An 18,949-nucleotide genomic window follows, 5' to 3' on the forward strand; every position below is an offset into this window, starting at 1 on the left:
TCTCTTAGCAATTTTATGAATAAATGAAAAATTAAATAAGAACAGGTGGGATATATACTTGGGCCCAGGTATCGTGTTTGTGTGGGAAACACTGGAGATTAAATATTCTCAAACAGGTTGTTGGTATAAAGTTTTCATTTTTATTGTGCTGTACTTTTTTTTGGATTTGGGCAAACGTCAGAGTTGTGTTAGTTTAAGTGCCAGTTCTAGCGCTAGCCCTTAGTAGTCCTATAGTGTGGCTGCCAACAGTCAATAATAAATAACCTCCTGCATAAAATGTGTGTAGAAATAGGCCTACAGTGTATTTTAACATCTACCATAATGGTGGTACTTGGAGAGCCAAATATTTTCGGAGGTGGTACGCAGTCTAAAAAGTTTGAGAACCACTGACCTACACAGCATATTAGGTTCAGTTAAGTTTATGTTAAGAACTGAAGGATAATTATTACACAAAGTTTGTTTTTTAATGTCGACATTTACGTGGAGTATAACATTCATCATAACGTCAGATAACCATATTTACAGTCTGCGGATAACCACCGAGGTGAACCTTTAGCTTCTAACATCACACAAACTCATTATTTTCAACAACAACATTTTAATAACAAACATTTCTAACAATTCAGAATGACTTTTCCCCAGTTTAATAGTGCTGGCTAGATATGTTAACATTAGCATCTTTGGCATGAATGGGAGTCTTGATAGGCTAAATCAGTGGTTCCCAAAGTGGGGGTCGGGACCCCAAGGTGGGTCGCCAGCGACCAAGAGGAGGGTCGCAAGATGCCTTCCATAAAAAATTAAAAGTGCATAAATATATCTTTTTTTTATGACCAACATTTTTATTGTTTTTCAAATTTTTTACAACAGTATAATACCAGGCAACAAATGATATAGAACAATACCCAACAAGGGTAACACTATCAATGCAAGACAAAATAAACAAAAAAAAAAAAACAGACCTGACAAACAAAAATTATAATTAACTTAAATTAAATGCAGGAATAAAGCAGGACGAAAAAAATATATGTAGATAAATAAAAACGTAAAAATTAAAAATAACAAAATTCCACAACCACATGATTGTTTCAGATTATGCTGCATGGAAGTGTTAAGTTGTCCACCTTTCACAGAAAATTGTGTTTCCATAAGATTTACAGGGGGCTGTCAGCCTACATCACCAAACCAAGATGTGTCAAGCCTGCTAGGCTTAGTGAATCAGCGGCACGCTGCTAATAATTTCCAGTCAAAAGAGAGAAGTGATGACTGATGTTTAGCAGAGAAGTTAAGATCCTGTGACAACATTAATATATTTTCCCCATTTAGCATTGAATAAGTCTAATCGGTCTACCATCCTATATGTTAATTCTTCAAAGGCTGCCACTATACTTAATTGAGTGAACCAAAGGCTGGACGGAGGGAGTTCTGCCGCCTTCCATTCTCTAACTAGGAGCTTCCGGCCCAGCATGATGGCCGTATGGATCCACCCCGCCTGAGATCGAGGGATCCCGCTTAAAGGTGTAGAGTCCCCCAGTATGTATAGGCTAGGTATGAATGGAATGTCCTGCCCCACGACCGATTTAATGTTCTCATGGATTGCTGTCCACCATCTCTGAGCTTTGGGGCAGGACCATATCACATGGGTTAGTGTGCCCAGGGTCTCACCACATCTCCAGCACGCTGGGTCATCTTTTAACCCCGCCTTGTGTAATTTTGCAGGGGTCCAATAAACTCTATTTAGAATTTTAAATTGTATTAACCTGGTCTTAATATCCCGAGATGATTTTGGGGGATTTTGCAGAATAGAACTCCATTCATCATCACTAAATAACTTATTAAGGTCAGTCTCCCATGTCTGCCTGAGGCTCCCTGTGTGATCTCCCGACCTGTCCAGCAAAGCAGAGTAGTATTTCGAGGCTTCCTTACCCTTACCAAAGGCATAAAGTATCTCCTTAAGAATATCAGGTTTTGAGAGAGTCACCCGAGGGTCCGGAACAGCCTGGTTGAGTAAATGTCTTATTTGGAGATACTGCCAGAATTGATTCTGAGATATACCATATCTATTTTCCAAAATCTTTGCAAGAATCTTACGATCCTGCCCAATTAGGGATATGGGCCTATAGCTCTTACAGTCTGTAGGTTCCTTATCCTTCTTTAAAATCAAAGTTATCAGAGCCTCATTTAGTGTCGGAGGTAAGATGCCAACTCTAAGTGATTCGACATACATGTCTAACAGGAGGGGTGAGAGCTCCTTCACATATGTTTTTAAAAATCCGGCTGTGAAGCCATCCAAACCTGGAGCTTTGTTGTTTGGTAATTTTTGAATGACCTCAATTATTTCTTCTACTGTAATGGGGTCATCTAATACTTTTTGTTGCTCCTCTGAAATGGAGGGAAGATGTAAATTTGTTAAAAATGAATTGATTTCTTCGTTTTCGGTCACCAACTCAGTTGCGTAGAAGTCCCTATAATAAGATTTAAAAGTATTATTGATTTCTTCACTGTCAGAATGGAGCTGACCGTTGGAGTCCTTAATAGCTGGGATCATACATGCCAGCTCCTTAAGTTTAATGTATCTGGCCAGCATTTTCCCAGCCTTATCTCCTTCCTCGAATTGTTTTTGACGGACTCTAAAAAGAGAAAATTCCACCTTCTTGGATTCAATCGAATTATATTCGTACTTCAATCTAGAGAGCAGCATTAAATTGGAAGAGGACATATCTAACTTAAATTTGTCCTCAGCCTCCTTAATTTTCACCTCTAAAGCCATTTGTGTACATCTAGCTACCCTCTTCTTCCTGGATGCATGTTGTATAATGTGACCCCTAAGAACTGCTTTCAGGGTCTCCCACAGTATTCCTGCTGATGGGGAGCTTGGGGAATTATCATCTATGAAGTGGACTATCTCATCTCTGAGCAACTCTTTAAAGCCGGACTCTAATAATAAGGTGGAGTTAAGTCTCCACCTCGGAGTTCTATGTGCTCTGGTGAAAGGGGTAATTTTTAAGTCAATGTGGGCTTGGTCAGATATTAAAATGCTACCTATAGTGGATGAAGTAACAGATGAGACAATGTTATGTGATACAAAGAAATAATCATGTCTGGAAAATACGTTATGTGGATGCGAATAAAATGTATAATCATTTGCTGTGGGGTTCAATAATCTCCAGATATCCAGACTGGTTTACAAGCTAACGCTAAACAAGCTAGGTCCGTAAATATAAATACCGACACATGAGTATGCAGTAAATATAACACTACTATATCACTTACCGGAAAAAACTGAAGCATCCACTTCTTGGATGGTCTGTTAACCGCACAGCAGATATGTGTTAAACAAACTCTCCAAACGAAGTAAAAAAGACGAGAAATCAGACGGATCAAGCTGCTAGCCTCCTGACCTGCTGAACTGACAGATGCAGCGCGCAGAGCTGTCAATCAAATCTACCACAACCCTTATATGGGCATAGCCGTTTTCCTTAATAAAATAACATCCGACGAGTTATAAAAAAAAAAGTCCATCCTCCCCGTCTTTTGTCTGCTCCACCTTTCAGAAAATGTGTGCTCAAACAGGGCGTTTGGAGATTTTCCCTTCATGACATCACAAAGGGCAGTAGCCCCTCCCCCAGGTGGGTGACGCTCCCACAGCTAGGTGTTTGTTCTGCCCTCTGAGTCTGCCTTCTCACCATAAACAATAGGGCATGGAGCGAGAAAGCTAGAGACACCCGAGCCCTTCCAGAGAGGGGGCGTGGTCAGACACAGCTCATTTACATTTAAAGGTACAGACACAGAAACAGCCTGTTCTGAGCAGGGCTGAAATAGAGGGGTTTATAGGCATGATCAAATACAGGATCAGAGTGGATTTAGAACAAGAAACTTCATAGACATTGTCTAGGGGAGCTCTGATACTTATTTAAACTGGTTGAAAAGGAGGATAATATGGGACCTTTAAGGTTTCTTTTTGGTATTTTTGTGCCTTTATCAGAGACAGGACAGTAAATAGAGCCAGACATCAAGGAGAGTGGGGAATGACATTCAGGGAAGGAGCCACAGGTCGAATTTGAATCCGGCCGCCCGCCTACAGGACCACACATGGGGTGCACTACACGCACCAATCACCAGGCTGTATTAGAGAGACAGAACAGTTGATAGACTCATACATTTGGGAGATAGAGAGAGTTGGGAATGACATGCAGGAAAGGAGCCACAGGTTGAATTCGAACCTGGTCCCGTTTTGAGGACAGTCTCTGATCATGGGGTGCCTGTACTAACCGCTACCAGCACCCCTTCACCTGACAAGTACAGAGAAAACACATCTTATTTCAATATAAAAAACATAAATGTAGACCTGCTTTGCTTGTAATAAGTAAAAATATCTGCCAAATGGGCAAGCAAATCTTAATTGTCTTATAAGAAGTTCTAACTCATTTACATCTCATGTCAAGATTCAAGAAGCAATATTTGGTAGCCCAATTGGAGGATAATTTTGCTTATTACAAGCAATGCAGACTTATTTTATGAAATACGTAGCTACAAATTGAGTTTTTGCAGTGAACATAAAATAAAAGAGACACATTACTGAGAAAAGGATAGCTTGTAGACTTTTTAATATTTTAACTGGAGATCGAGGTGTGCTGGAGGTGTGGCTGTCTTGTAAAGTGTGTCAGCTTTACACTCTCCTTTGTGAGTTTTCATGAAAAACAGCATTGTGTCATGTTTAAGTGATTCAAATTAAAGTCAGGTTTTCAGTGGCTGACTGTCTGCTGGTGACTTGCATACAAACAGCCATTGATCAATAATAACACAGTGAAGGTTACATGGGCATAAGTTAGAGGCAGTGCACTGCTGGAACTTTTGGGAATTTTTTTTTCCTTTAGTCAGACATGTTTCACTGACGGATTATTTTACACATCCTGTCAGATGGGACCTACAATATAACAATAGCACAAGTAAAATCTGGTATTTGACCTCTGGTCTTGAAAAATGAAGCCAATGCGGAAGTGAAAAATCCTGCAGTTCGTCTAGTGTACCGTAAGTCACATACACACCACAGCCGTTTTTACAGCCTTGTACAAACGAAATAGGTCTGATTTGCTCTGTGTCATCATGGGCATATGCTGTACTGGGGTTGATTTTTCTTTTTAATCGGCTCCGTTTTGATTTTAGGAACGCAAAGTATTATCCATAGTTAAGTGCGTAGCTGGGCGGTTTGTCACAAAGGCTTAAAACCCGCCTCAGCTCCAGCTCTCAGACTGTCATTAGGTTTACTGAAAGTTAGGCTGAGACAGGATTTCCAGCATGGCGGCTGCTGCTGATGAGCCTCCGTAGCCCCCCTGCAGTAACAGATGGGTGACGTCACTCAGGCTTCTTCCATTAATATTTACAGTCGATGATTTGAGCCTACAGAAACAGTTTAAATGTTTCCACACTCAAGATCTTGTATGTGTTTATGTACAAATGATGCAGTGCATTGCAAGAACAATCTATCTTCACAACAACAGTAAAAGACATATTTATAACTAAAGTGGGTCAAGGTTACAGAGTGATAATAACAAATCAGTAACAAATATAACCTCATGTGTGAGAAAGTGTTGTGAGTTATTAGAAGACATGAAAAGCTCTATAAATAAAGTTCGTATAGGTATTATTTTTTCATCATTTTTATTTATCTAGTTTCATTTTTGGTTAATTTTTCAAGCGAAACAAATTGGTCTGTTTGATTTCTGTTTTACTTGAAAGACATGCTGGTATGCACAACAGACGTGTGTTGTATTGAGGGATAAACCTGAGCACCAGGAGAAAACCCATACACACAATGTTGTTTAGGATTGGCCTTTCAGAGTCCTATTCAGAATGCCACTTCAAGGCACTGTGACGTTTCGCCTTCAATAAGATTGTCGCAGAGGCATAATGGGGGGATGAAGTGAACCTGCCTTACGGTCTTCAGAGGTAGTGACAGAGGTGTTACAGGGGTGAGCTGGATCAGCTGAGCCGGCGGGGAAACACAGCGCTATGTGTATGTGCATGTCTGACTGTGTGTATGTGGGGTGGTAGCGTATTCCTGCAGGTGTTCCTTTGTTGGCAATTGGTGGAATTAAATTCTATATTACTATCATCTTCGTAAGTTAATTTGAGTTTGTCCCCTTCTAAATGCTGTTTGATGGATCTTGTTTTTTGAGTAGCCAATCTAGGCAAAGGTTCCCCTGTGTCTTTAGTACAATATGAGGGTTGCTCTACCCCAGGAGGAGGGTAAAGTTTTCCTGCAGGTCTTTCTCTACTCTTAATGGGCGGGAGGCAGGGTTTTTGCCGAAGGTCAGGGTTTTCCTCGTATGTTAATTGCAGCTTGTTCTGTTCTTGCTTCTGTTTGATGGAGCGGGTTTTCTCATTCCATTCAAGAGCGTTACAATATGAGGAATGCTCTACCCCAGAAGGAAGGCAATGTTTTCCTGCAGGCGGTTCCTTTTTGGAAATAGGTGGGATGCACAGCTGCTGCAGATCATTCTTGCCATTTTTGGCATTGAGTATGGCAAAACGTCCAGTGTCTGCAGCTTTCTTAAGTTCACACTGAACATAATCCTCCAACTCCTTTTCTCTCTCAGCAAAATGTTCAGAGATCTTCTTTTCAGCATCCTGGTGCTCCTCTCTTAGTTTTTCCAGACGGGCATTTTTTTCAGCTATTAATTTAACATTCAGGTCTCTATACTTAATGTTCTTTTCCTTGATTGCTTTGGCCTTTCGTTTTTCTTCCTCAAGAAACAACCTGTCCGCTTCCTTCGCGGCCTGGTGCAAGACCAGCTCTTCCTGTTTCTCAGCCCTCTTGATCTGCTCTTTCTCACGGATCTTTGTTTCCCTGTGAGCAGCAATAGACGCGAGCTCTTCGGCCTTCTTTCTCTCCTTCTCTTTTTGTTTTTTGGCTGCTGCTGCTTTTTGTTCAGCCACTTTCTTGGACAGTTGCGCCTCCTCTTTCATGATCAAGGAGGTGGCCTGCTGTTTTTTCATAACTGCCAATTTATCTTTTGTGACATCTAGTATCACCTGTCTCTGTTCAAACATTTCTTGTTTGGCAGCATTTATATGCAGCTGCTTCACTTTTATTTCGAGATGACTACGTTCTGTTTTCAAATCCTCCAAATTTGACTTTTGGTCCTCCCTTTCTCTGTACAGTTTTTTCTGAGCGATTTCCTCAAGTCGCTCTTTGTGATAAATTTTCTTTAACTCTGCTCTTTTTATGGCCTGATGTTTCTTCTCCTGCACATGTAAATCATCAAGAGCACGGAGTTTCTCTCCCTCTTCTTTATCAGACTGTATTTCTTTTAGCCTCAACATTTGTTTCTGCTTCATTTTCTCAATGTTATCGTGAGTCTGTTTGAGCACTTTCTGTACCTGAAGAGATGTATCATTTTTGTCTTTTCTCAGCTCCTCCTCCACTTTCATCCTCAATTCCTCTTCATACTGTCTTTTTTGTTCTTCAGCGATACTCTGTCGTTCTCTCTTAAATTTAATCAGTTTCTCGTTCTCCTCCTGCACATGAGTGTATGTTAGGTCACTGTTGAATTTTCTGACAGAATCTCTGGTCAAAAACCTCTGATAATTGGCTTTGTCGAGGGCTTGTTGAACGTCCTTTTTCTTCTGCTTCACCTCTTCTGCAGCAATCCTATTGAAATAGTCCTGTTTTTCTTGTTCCTTACGCTGGATATCTGCCGCTATCGCCTCCATTTTGGCTATTTGGGGTCGATTCTTCCCTTTGGGAAACTTGCACAGTTTGGGAACCCCATCTTGCATTGTGCACTGTTTCCCCATGGGCTTTGACGAAGACTGGATCCTTTCCCAGTCAGCCTGGGTCAAAACAGCTACTGTTGGTTCAGGCATGTTGTTGACTGTCTAAAAGTTTTGACAATATTACTCTCAGTATTCTTAGATAAATATTGCCTTGTGTTTTTTGATGCTGATGTTGCCTGAGTCCGTGTTGTCGTCTCCTCTGTGTGTCTCAGTATGTCTCTCTGTTCAGCCTTTATGACCTGTGTACAGAATCTGATGACATCATCAAGTCCTTTGATCTATGATGTCATAATATAAAGGCATTCTTTAAATCATTCTGTTAGGCCTCGGTTACCTAGGTTACTGTTGCTGCACATGTGAAGTTTTTTTGTTTTTATATAGAGAGACCATAGACTGTAAATATTAATGGCAACAGCCATCTGTTACGGCAGGGGGCTACTGGGGCTCATCGGCAGCCGCCGTAGGGATATGGGATTAATATACTATCTTTATTCAAGAGCATGTTTTTTTTCTTAAGAACGGGTTTTTAAGTTTTGAGAGCAATACTTATTGATTTTACATTCAGATGTTTTCATTCTTTCTCTCTTTGTACTCAAATAGTTGCTGCTTGTGCTTAAATTTTCTCTGTTTTTGCTCTAAATGTTTGCTTGCTCTCAGATTCCCGCGCTCACTTCAGACCGCAGCTGCTCGCAGCTGAAACTTCTGTTCTCGTACTTTTTTTCTCTGCGCGCTCGGGTCTTTATCTGCTCTTGGATTTCTTCTGCACTCTCGGATTTTATGAGGAATCAACCAATAGAAAACGGGTACAGGATCGGCCAATCATGTCCACGCCGCCCTAATGCTGGAGAGTTCCCTCTCTCTCTCTCTCTCTCTCCTCCGCTCCCTCTCTCTCTCCCCCGCTCCCTCTCTCTCTCTCCCCCGCTCCCTCTCTCTCTCTCCCCGCTCCTTCTCTCTCTCTCTCTCTCTCTCCCCTGCTCCCTCTCTCTCTCTCTCCCCCGCTCCCTCTCTCTCTCTCTCTCTCTCCCCCGCTCCTTCTCGCTCTCTCTCTCCCCTGCTCCCTCTCCCTCGCTCTCTCTCTCCCCTGCTCCCTCTCTCTCTCTCTCTCTCTCCCCTGCTCCCTCTCACTCTCTCTCTCCCCTGCTCCCTCTCGCTCTCTCTCTCCCTGATCCCTCTCTCCCCCGCTCCCTCTCTCCCCTGCTCCCTCTCGCTCTCTCTCCCCGCTCCCTCTCGCTCCCACTCGCTCTCTCTCTCCCCTGCTCCCTCTCTCCCCTGCTCCCTCTCGCTCGCTCTCTCTCCCCCGCTCCCTCTCACTCTCTCTCCCCCGCTCCCGCTCACTCTCTCTCTCCCCTGCTCCCTCTCGCTCTCTCTCTCTCCCCTGCTCCCTCTCACTCTCTCTCCCCCACTCCCTCTCTCCCCTGCTCCCTCTCGCTCTCTCTCCCCTGCTCCCTCTCGCTCTCTCTCTCCCCGATCCCTCTCTCCCCCGCTCCCTCTCTCCCCTGCTCCCTCTCTCTCTCTTTCTCCCCCGCTCCCTCCTCGCTCCCTCTCTCCCCTGCTCCCTCCTCGCTCTCTCTCTCCCCTGCTCCCTCTCGCTCCCTCTCTCCACTGCTCCCTCTCTCTCTCCCCGCTCCCTCTCACTCTCTCTCTCCAATGCTCCCTCTCGCTCTCTTAGCAATTTTATGAATAAATGAAAAATTAAATAAGAACAGGTGGGATATATACTTGGGCCCAGGTATCGTGTTTGTGTGGGAAACACTGGAGATTAAATATTCTCAAACCGGTTGTTGGTATAAAGTTTTCATTTTTATTGTGCTGTACTTTTTTTTGGAGTTGTGTTAGTTTAAGTGCCAGTTCTAGCGCTAGCCCTTTGTAGTCCTATAGTGTGGCTGCCAACAGTCAATAATAAATAACCTCCTGCATAAAATGTGTGTAGAAATAGGCCTACAGTGTATTTTAACATCTACCATAATGGTGGTACTTGGAGAGCCAAATATTTTCGGAGGTGGTACGCAGTCTAAAAAGTTTGAGAACCACTGACCTACACAGCATATTAGGTTCAGTTAAGTTTATGTTAGAACTGAAGGATAATTATTACACAAAGTTTGTTTTTTAATGTCGACATTTACGTGGAGTATAACATTCATCATAACGTCAGATAACCATATTTACAGTCTGCGGTTAACCACCGAGGTGAACCTTTAGCTTCTAACATCACACAAACTCATTATTTTCAACAACAACATTTTAATAACAAACATTTCTAACAATTCAGAATGACTTTTCCCCAGTTTAATAGTGCTGGCTAGATATGTTAACATTAGCATCTTTGGCATGAATGGGAGTCTCGATAGGCTAAACCAGTGGTTCCCAAAGTGGGGGTCGGGACCCCAAGGTGGGTCGCCAGCGACCAAGAGGAGGGTCGCGAGATGCCTTCCATAAAAAATTAAAAGTGCATAAATATATATTTTTACCATTTTTGTAAATATACAAAAAGTAGTCCAATGTCATATAAGACAGTATCATTAAGTGAAATTAAATTTTTAATTCTTTTAGGCTGTTGTATTATTTTGTGTTACTAGTTTTTGGATAGGTTTATTAGTGTGTGCGTGGCTGTCGCTATGTTAAATACCTAACTAACCACCTTAAAGAACAGTGGGGGGTCCCCAGTTTCTGTCACCCTTATTTTGGGGGTCACAACCCGAAAAGTTTTGGAACCCCTGGTCTAGACCATAAAAATCCTCTTAAAGGTTCCATTGCTATCAGAGTGGTTTTAGAAAAGGGCTATTTTTAGAGGCCAAGGACATCACTTCACCTTATTAAAAAAAAAAAGAGGTGAAGAACAGCCCTGCCACTGTAGCTCCTGACACACACACACACACACACACACACACACACACACGTTCATCAGTATCTGGGCCAAGATAAGATGAAATATAAATACTTAACGTTAAAGTCAATGTAGGGCTGGTGGGAACATTCCTCTGCATATGGTTATTATATTATTAATCACAGCAGCAGCAGTATTCCTTATTCATTTCATTCATTATAGTAGCATCAGCAGAATTGATTCTTTTATGAGTAGTAGTATTATGCTAGAATTTTTATTAACATAAGCAGAAGTTTTTTCTACCTATGGTTAAATCATTAGCGTAAGCAGTGATAGTAGCGTGACAACACTAGAATTATTTCTCTTAACAACTGAAAGCTATATTTTCATCATTTAGGAAATTTACCCGTTTTTTTGTCAAACTGAGATGTAAAATCACTTTTATTTGGCCTGTAAACAAACTGCTAAAGCCGCTCTGTCTGCGAGTAGAGTTAAGCTAGCTTTTAGCTTCCTTTCTTCATGCTAAGCTAAGCAAGAGGTCTTTACTGAAAATACATTGCTACACCCACTCGTTCAACTTTCAGCAAAAAGTAATGAATCAAAAAATCTCTCTTTTGAGGAGTTCTACAATATTTTATAATATTGTTTTGACACTTGTGGGCAGACACAAGCTGTGAGAACAACACTGACAAATGAAGTTGTTGGGGTTGTATCAAGTCAACTTTGGTTATATTCTTTAATAATTATTTCTATATTAATTATATTATATTATTAATATAAATAAAATATCATTAAACTATGTTTAATCTCGTTTTGGGGCACCACCCTGTACTCAGGGAAATATAACCAAAATATCACTCAAATCAGTCTCAAATTAGTTATTTAATTACTAATATTATTAATAATTAATAACTATATTTAATAAATTGAAGGCGTGAAATCCGTACACAAAGCCTTCGCACCCAGCTTATATCACAATGTAAATACACCAGTAATCACAAACAACTGCTCTCTTAAATTATAACAGAATTTATTTAAACAAAGCAACATCAATCCAAAATCAATTAACTTAATCAAATAAATAACTATTAAACTAATCTAAGCAAACAAACATTATCAAGCACGGCTTGTGGAAGGGGTGTGTGTGTGTGTGTGTGTGTGTGTGTATAAGGTTGAGGCTATCCAGAAATGCCCTCGACCTCGCACCAAGAAGGAGGTACGGTCTTTCCTGGGTTTGGCTGGCTGGTACAGGAGATTTGTGCCCCAATTTGCAACGATTGCTGCACCGATCACGGCACTCACCAGCAAGGACCAGAGAAATCCTGTTACCTGGTCAGATGACTGTGAAACAGCTTTCAGCACCCTGAAAGCCCACCTGTGCTCTTCCCCTGTTCTCAAAAGTCCAGACTTCAACCGACGATTCCTGGTACAGGTGGATGCCTCTGCAGTTGGTCTTGGAGCAGCTCTGGCCCAAGGAGATCCAGGAGAAGAGCATCCAATTCTGTACCTGAGCCGTAAGCTTCAGCCACGTGAGACCAGGTATTCCACAGTGGAGAAGGAGGGCCTGGCCATTAAGTGGGGATTGGAAAGTCTGCGGTACTATCTACTTGGACGGGAGTTTGATCTTGAAACGGACCACAGAGCTCTGACCTGGATCAACTCAATGAAGGACCACAACAGTCGCCTGACCAGATGGTATCTTTCACTCCAGCCGTTCAAGTTCACCATCCGACAACGATCAGGAAAGGCCAATGTGGTGGCTGACTACCTTTCCAGGTTGCCGCACATCGTCAACCTCCGGGAGGAGGGGGATGATGTGACGGAGCGGCTCCGTCACTGACTGCAGTCAGCGCACACACGCTGACACACACGGACACACGCTGACACACACACATCCGCCAAACTTTTCCCTCTGCCAGTGCGCCTATAGTCATTCAGTAAATCACACCATCATCCTCCTTTCCCTCTCAGTTTCATAGCGCGATTAAGGGTGCACACTTGAGAGCTCTATTTTTGTTTTTCATACATATATATATATAGAGTCATAGCAGTATTACCGTTGGTGCGTTTCATATGCGCGCCGCTGTGTCCCGTTTGGGTGCCAAACAGAGTGGGCCCAGTTCCGCATTCTAAATAGGCGGATGGGGCGCACATTGGTAATCACGTGATTGATTGGTTAATTAAATGTTTGTTTTCAATGTATCGCCACAGATACATTAGCGAGGTGTTAATAAAATAGGGATGAAAATGGGTAATTTAGTGATGAGTAGACCATATGAATTTAACCGGTTATAAATTGCTCATTCATGAGAAAGTGTGTTTTGTTTAAAATGTTATGCAATTCATAACGCCCAGTGGGAGGGGCTTCTTGCTTTTAAAAGATGGCTGCTTGCTGCTTTCAGGCAGTCGAGGATGGTTACAGGGAAGGTAACATGTTACATCGAGAGTTTATTTTTTTTGGAAGTACCGTTTGTTTGCTGTTTGTTTGGATTTTGTTTTTGGACGACTTTTGTTTTCGACATAGTGTAAATAGTCTAAACATCCTTTTTTTCTGTTTTTGCATTTTTGCATGTTTGTAAATATCTATCACTGCACTTTGGGAGGCCGGCAAAAAAATAAAAACACTTCACTTACAGTCTGCGACTACGCCTGTTTTTAAGTTTCGGGTGGATTGCCAGAGGACCCCGTCACAGTGAGAGAGAGAGGGGGGGAGAAGAAAAGGGGGAGATGGCTTCGTACCCACGTGGTCGCCCTTCCGATGGCGCACACCTAACAAAGACCTAATGTGGCCTTAATGTCTAAAAGAGACCGAGTTCGGCCCTACACGATCTGTGTCTCTGAGGCGTCTGGATGGCCGCGAGTATACAGATCTCTGTGTGTTAGTCAAAGGGGAAGAAAAGAGGATAGAAGAGGAGCGTAGAGGAGGAGAGAAATGCGTGCCTGAAGAGGCCGGATCACAGTCCGAATCCCGCATCACAACTCGGAGTAATTCCCTTCATTCACAGAAACAAACCAATGGCCGAATTCAAGTTAATACGGCTTACACTGGCCTTTCTGATCAGAAGAATAATACCCGGTTATAACGCTGTTACGCTGAACACATACAGGACGCAGCGGTCCGAAACGGGAACAACAAGAGTTTTAAACAGGTAAAACTCAGGACGCAACTACAGTTTCTGCACAAATCAAACAATTGTTAAAAACACTCTCTAAAGCTAATTCTGCCCAGACCTAATTAAGCCTCACTTGTGAATCGCTTTGCCTGCGATCGGTGAAGGAAAAAGGAGTCCGGCGATAAAACAGATCTTCTGTCTGTCCTGGTGCAGAGGCGTCTGATGGCGGCGAGGGTCCCTTACGGCAAGAGCGGCTTCGTTGGTTCTCCGTCGAGGGGAAAGATGTCCGTTAATGTCCTTTCGTTGCAGGACGGAATAAGACCGTTATCTTTCTGATAATCTGTTATAGCCTAACGCTCTCCGAGAAACTGAGATGCGTTCACTGGACAATCCGAGCTCGGAATTTGGAACACTGCCGGCCGCGGATTACCTGCGCGCCAAAACTTAACACAAAGGAAGATTGTTGCAGGAAACAAGAGGTGAGCTTGGGTCTCCGAGCACTTCAAGTCAGCGCGTGGAAAGAGGTTGAACGAGGGGAGTCTCGGAGTTTTGTCACCTGGCCGACTTCCTGTGGGGTCTCCCTCAGGTTCCGGTCCCCCCTTTACGTCACACGTAGGTGTGAAGTACCGCAGGGGATTCTGGGATAAAGAGTCCTTTTAGGCCTCTTTGTGATCTCATTAAATAACTCAAAGGCCCAAGTCCATGGTTTGACTGTCCTAAGCCTGCGTGGCCCAACAAAGTCTTCTGTTAAACATCCTAGCGTACAGTTTATTTACACATCCAGCAGACAGCAACATTATTGTTAATAAAGAGGGTTGACCATTCATTTGGTGGATGTTCGCTACATATTAGTCACATTATGTTTCCCAGCTAGCTGACTTACTAATCGTTCTCTAAACGTCTGTCTGCTCTTTGATGCTGAGCAGGTAGTGTGTGGGTACATCAGAGCGTATATTTGCTGAAATCAAAAGATTGCTTCAGCTGAAAATGACTTCATGAGAACAGTGGGAGTGAAATAAAACAAGATGATTTGTTTTGATTAAAAAGCTACATACGTCAAGAAACCAGTAATCACAGTTGTCAAAACACTTTCCACTGCTGATAAAAAGTCATATAAACTGAGTGCAATAATATCATCACAACTTTGTTGACTTTCCAACATCCACTCTTTGACATTTACCACAAAACATCTCCTTTAACCCCCTCTCCCCTGCTTCCTCCTCCTCCTCCTCCAGGATTCCTGATGTCTCTGGATGACTTCTACCTTCTTGGGAGCGGCCTGCTGATGACGCAGACCTCCATTGGTGTCTTCAACATCTCTCTGTTCTCACAGCTCAGCCCTCACAGCCTGCTGGCCTGGCAGAGAGTCCGCCTGGCCAACAACCTGGCACACAGCGGAGAGGAATGGGCCAAGATCTTCTCCAAATACAACTCAGGTGAACCCTCGTTTATCATCCTATGCATAAATGTTGACACACTCGGAAAATATCAAAACCAAAGAAATGCTGGACAAAGTCTGGATGGATCGTGAACACATGGTAGCCAGCTAAAAGTTTAAAAACATATAGAAGATGTTAGACCATTCATTCATGTAATGTTTTAAATACAAGCAAATTCTTTGTTACCATTTCCCTGTTTGTCGTCTTTGTTTGAGATTTGCATCTTCATGCAAAATGGCAGTTGGGAAAAAACTTTTGAACAAAACAAACAAACAAATCCCAAAGAGAAACATTCAAAAACATATAAAATCCAGTTGTGGAGGCACTCAGCTATCACCTGTTTTTATGAAACAGGGACAAGTTCATAGGACTTTATCTTCACTCCTTTAATAAATCCGTTATTTCTGCCATGAGCAGCTTTGTAAAGCTTTACCTATCATCTGTGTTTTGAGCTAAAAATTAATGTCACCATTCTTAATCTCGCCATTCTTACACGTTCAGAATGACATTTTTAACATGAGGATATTACACATTTACAGTGTTAAACATCTAAGTTCAGTTATGCTAAGATTTGCTAGTTAGCAGTTAACACAAAGTCAACCTGGGGAGAAAGGGAAGGTCAGGTATTAAAGCTTTTGAATTAAAAAGGACACGCAGGACATTTTGTGGAGATCTTAGACGTAAATGTTTATCAGATAAAATGATGCAAACATCACTATTTAACTTTTACTTCAACTTTAGTGAAGAAATGTGTGTTAGAATGAAAAGACGGGACAGGACAGAGGTATAAAAAGAGAAAAAAGAAACATAAGACTTGCAGAAAGGCAAGAATAATAACTTTGGTCTGAAACAAAAATTCTTACTTTGTGAAAATTCACAGGACAAGTTTCCATAGATAGATTCATCAGACTCTTAACCAGACTATCCTCTTTATAACACAACAGTTTGATCTGTCACGTCATGTTGCTAGGGGAGGGCAGGGGAGAACGGGACAGAGTGTTCTCCAGACTGACAGCCCTCTCATTACCCAGCAGCCTCGGCTCTCATACTCCTCATCCTACCAAACTGTTGTGGTGGCCTGCAGGCTCTTTACCCAGGAGCCTTTGCTTTACATTGGTCTTTGTTTTAATTTCATTCAAATAGAGTTAGGTGAGGGATTTATTGTCTGTGCAAGTCAATAACTCCAGAGCCGGAAGTTAACCTCGTTTCTTCCACTGGTTTCAAATCCTCCAGGCCGATGGAAGACGTGACAATGTTTCTGTTTGTTTTTGAATGTGTCTGTATTTTAGGTACCTATAATAGCCAGTACATGGTGGTGGACCTGAGCAGGGTTTCTCTGGGTCACAGTATCAAGAGTGGAGCTCTGACTGTGGTTGAGCAGATTCCCGGGAAGGTGGCGCACTCTGATCAGACTCAAGCTTTACGGAGAGGTACAGGGGGAAAAAAAACAACATCCATCTGTTTTTATGAATATTTCTATAATTAGGGTTTTTATCCAGAGTGGTTGATTTTGTTGTTAATATGTCACGACACAGTCCTTCTTCACTGTGTTACATTTGGCAGGTTACTGGCCGTCGTACAACATACCATTTCATGCTGATATCTACAATCTGAGTGGGTACGGTGTGATGTGGAATAGATATGGAGAAGACTTCTCCTACGACCTCTGCCCCAGAGCCAAAATACTCCGCAGGGACCAGGCCAAAGTGTCCGACCTCAACTCTCTTAAACACATCATGAGATACAACAGTAAGTGTATTTGTATATTTTCCTGACTTCTAAAAAAAAACACAAACAATTGGATAAACAAAATAATGGAGGATGCTGAAACCTAAAGTCAGACTGGTTCTGTTTCAGACTACAAGAGAGACCCCTACTCCAAGGGCCATCCATGTAAAACCCTCTGTTGCCGTAACGACCTGAGACCAAGGAGACCACGTCCAGGAGGTTGCTATGACACCAAGGTAAGCGGTCATCAATAATGAGATAATTAAGTTTAGAAATTAAATGTATTTCAGTGAAAGGTGAAAAAGTGCTAATAAAAAATGAGTACTCAATTCTTTATTAGTGAATTAAAGAGGACATATGATATTCCTTTTCCACCTTTTCAAACAGTCCCCTGTGGTCTAAATGAAACATCTGTGCTGTGCTTTGGTCAAAATATAACATGAATCAAGCACCAGAGGTTTGTGACCCTGTATAAACCACCCTTGGGGGCGGGGTTGCTTGCTCTCGGAGGCAAGGAGTTGGTCGCACACCGCCTGTTCTCAAGGGCTGATGCCAGGCTTTTTAGTACCTGATTATGCGTATGTGTATCTCCCTTGCGTGAGGCTGGTCTTGCAGCATACCATGATGTGTTTGAGGGTCACTGGAGTTGGGCAGAGGGCACAGGTGGGATCATCGCCGTACCACTAATGGAGGTTCTTTGGTGATGGAAGCACACCATATGTCGCTCTGATGATGAAGCTGATCTTGCTTGCTTCCATTTCCCATATGGGATTATGTTAGTGGTTATGCGACCAAGGTTGCCATTTGTAAAGGATAAGCACGTATACTTGGGTTTTTCCATTACAAACTGGAGCAAAAGTTAGGAATATACTAATTTCTTGTTTCTGACTTTAAAAGGTCCAATTTAATTTTAAACATTATATCAAAGCACATTTTTAGAATATATTTGTTCTGTTGAAAGCAACAGAAAGGTCTATATTGATGTGTAGAACGTGTATCCAAAGGCAAGATTAAATGAGTTTATTTTCTTCCTGGCATCATTAACCATTTCTGTCTGCAGGTGACCAACTACCAGATGGCGATCAAGCTGGTCGCGGAGGCAATTAACGGCCCAACGACACATGGGGGCCTGCGTCCCTTCTCATGGCAGTCCTTCAATCTCTCAAATCATCAGGGTCTCCCACACACCTACAACTTCTCCTTCGTCACGATGAGGTCCACACTGCGTCAGCCTTGAGAACAAGAGACAGAAAATACCTCCAACGCCGTGTAGAAAAGGTCTTCCTGTTGAGATCAGCAGTCCTAATTTTTCTTGTTGATAATGCACTTTTGGTTACAGAGGACAACGTTGAAGCTTGGGAAAATGTGACAAATTTGGTCAACAAATACAATTTCAATTGTACACTTTACAGGCACCATCTTACACAACTAATTTAAAGTAATTAAAGGAATAAATACAGACCATGGCACAATGTGATTGAGGAAATTGTCAATGCATTTACATGCACTCCATTTAATTATCCCAATGTCATTTCCTTGTAGTTAAATAATGCCAATCTGATAGAGCGTCACTTTTTGTTGTTGTTTATAAAATAGGCTATTTATTAATACATTAGTATTCCATTCTTAAATCCATTTTCAGATCATTTGTTTTTGACAACAGCCATTATTACTGGCTCTTGCTGGTATCAATACTGTTCTCCTTTCTGGTTTCCATACAACAGTAGTATTGTAAAAGTAGTACCTTAATGAGCTTGAGGATTATTGACTGAAAATGTTTGTTCCAGATATTTTAAATGTTACCTGTCAGGACAGTTCTATTAAGTTTTGATGCAATGTTTACTCGGGTAACAAATTGATGTTATTGCTTATTTGATGTGATGTATATATCAACGATTATAAAATATTAATTGACCTACATTGTGGAGCATTTCGGTCTTGCTTTACCATAATTTATAAAAAACTACAAGCCCCAGTCTTTTTTCTGGTTTTTAATATTTATAGTCTATGTTTTTTATCTGTGTATTAGTTTTGACATAACTACATCTACTATACAGTTTGCTTTCAAA

The 18,949-nt window shown here is 41.9% G+C and overlaps 1 protein-coding gene across 1 annotated transcript in view; it reads left to right on the forward strand.

Annotated features, from left to right (window-relative positions):
* The window catches only part of plbd1b (phospholipase B domain containing 1b), a 131,440-nt gene extending 112,603 nt beyond the window's left edge, over positions 1-18,837 (forward strand). Inside the window, exons 7-11 of the mRNA XM_061028826.1 lie at positions 14,949-15,149; positions 16,442-16,582; positions 16,716-16,901; positions 17,010-17,116; positions 17,941-18,837. Coding sequence (XP_060884809.1) covers positions 14,949-15,149; positions 16,442-16,582; positions 16,716-16,901; positions 17,010-17,116; positions 17,941-18,117 — 812 coding nt within the window. The 3' untranslated portion in view covers positions 18,118-18,837. The remainder of the gene's footprint in view (positions 1-14,948; positions 15,150-16,441; positions 16,583-16,715; positions 16,902-17,009; positions 17,117-17,940) is intronic.
* Positions 18,838-18,949: the final 112 nt, after the last annotated feature.

This window comes from Labrus mixtus, chromosome 21 (genome assembly GCF_963584025.1).
Source record: "Labrus mixtus chromosome 21, fLabMix1.1, whole genome shotgun sequence".
Classification (NCBI taxonomy): domain Eukaryota; kingdom Metazoa; phylum Chordata; class Actinopteri; order Labriformes; family Labridae; genus Labrus; species Labrus mixtus.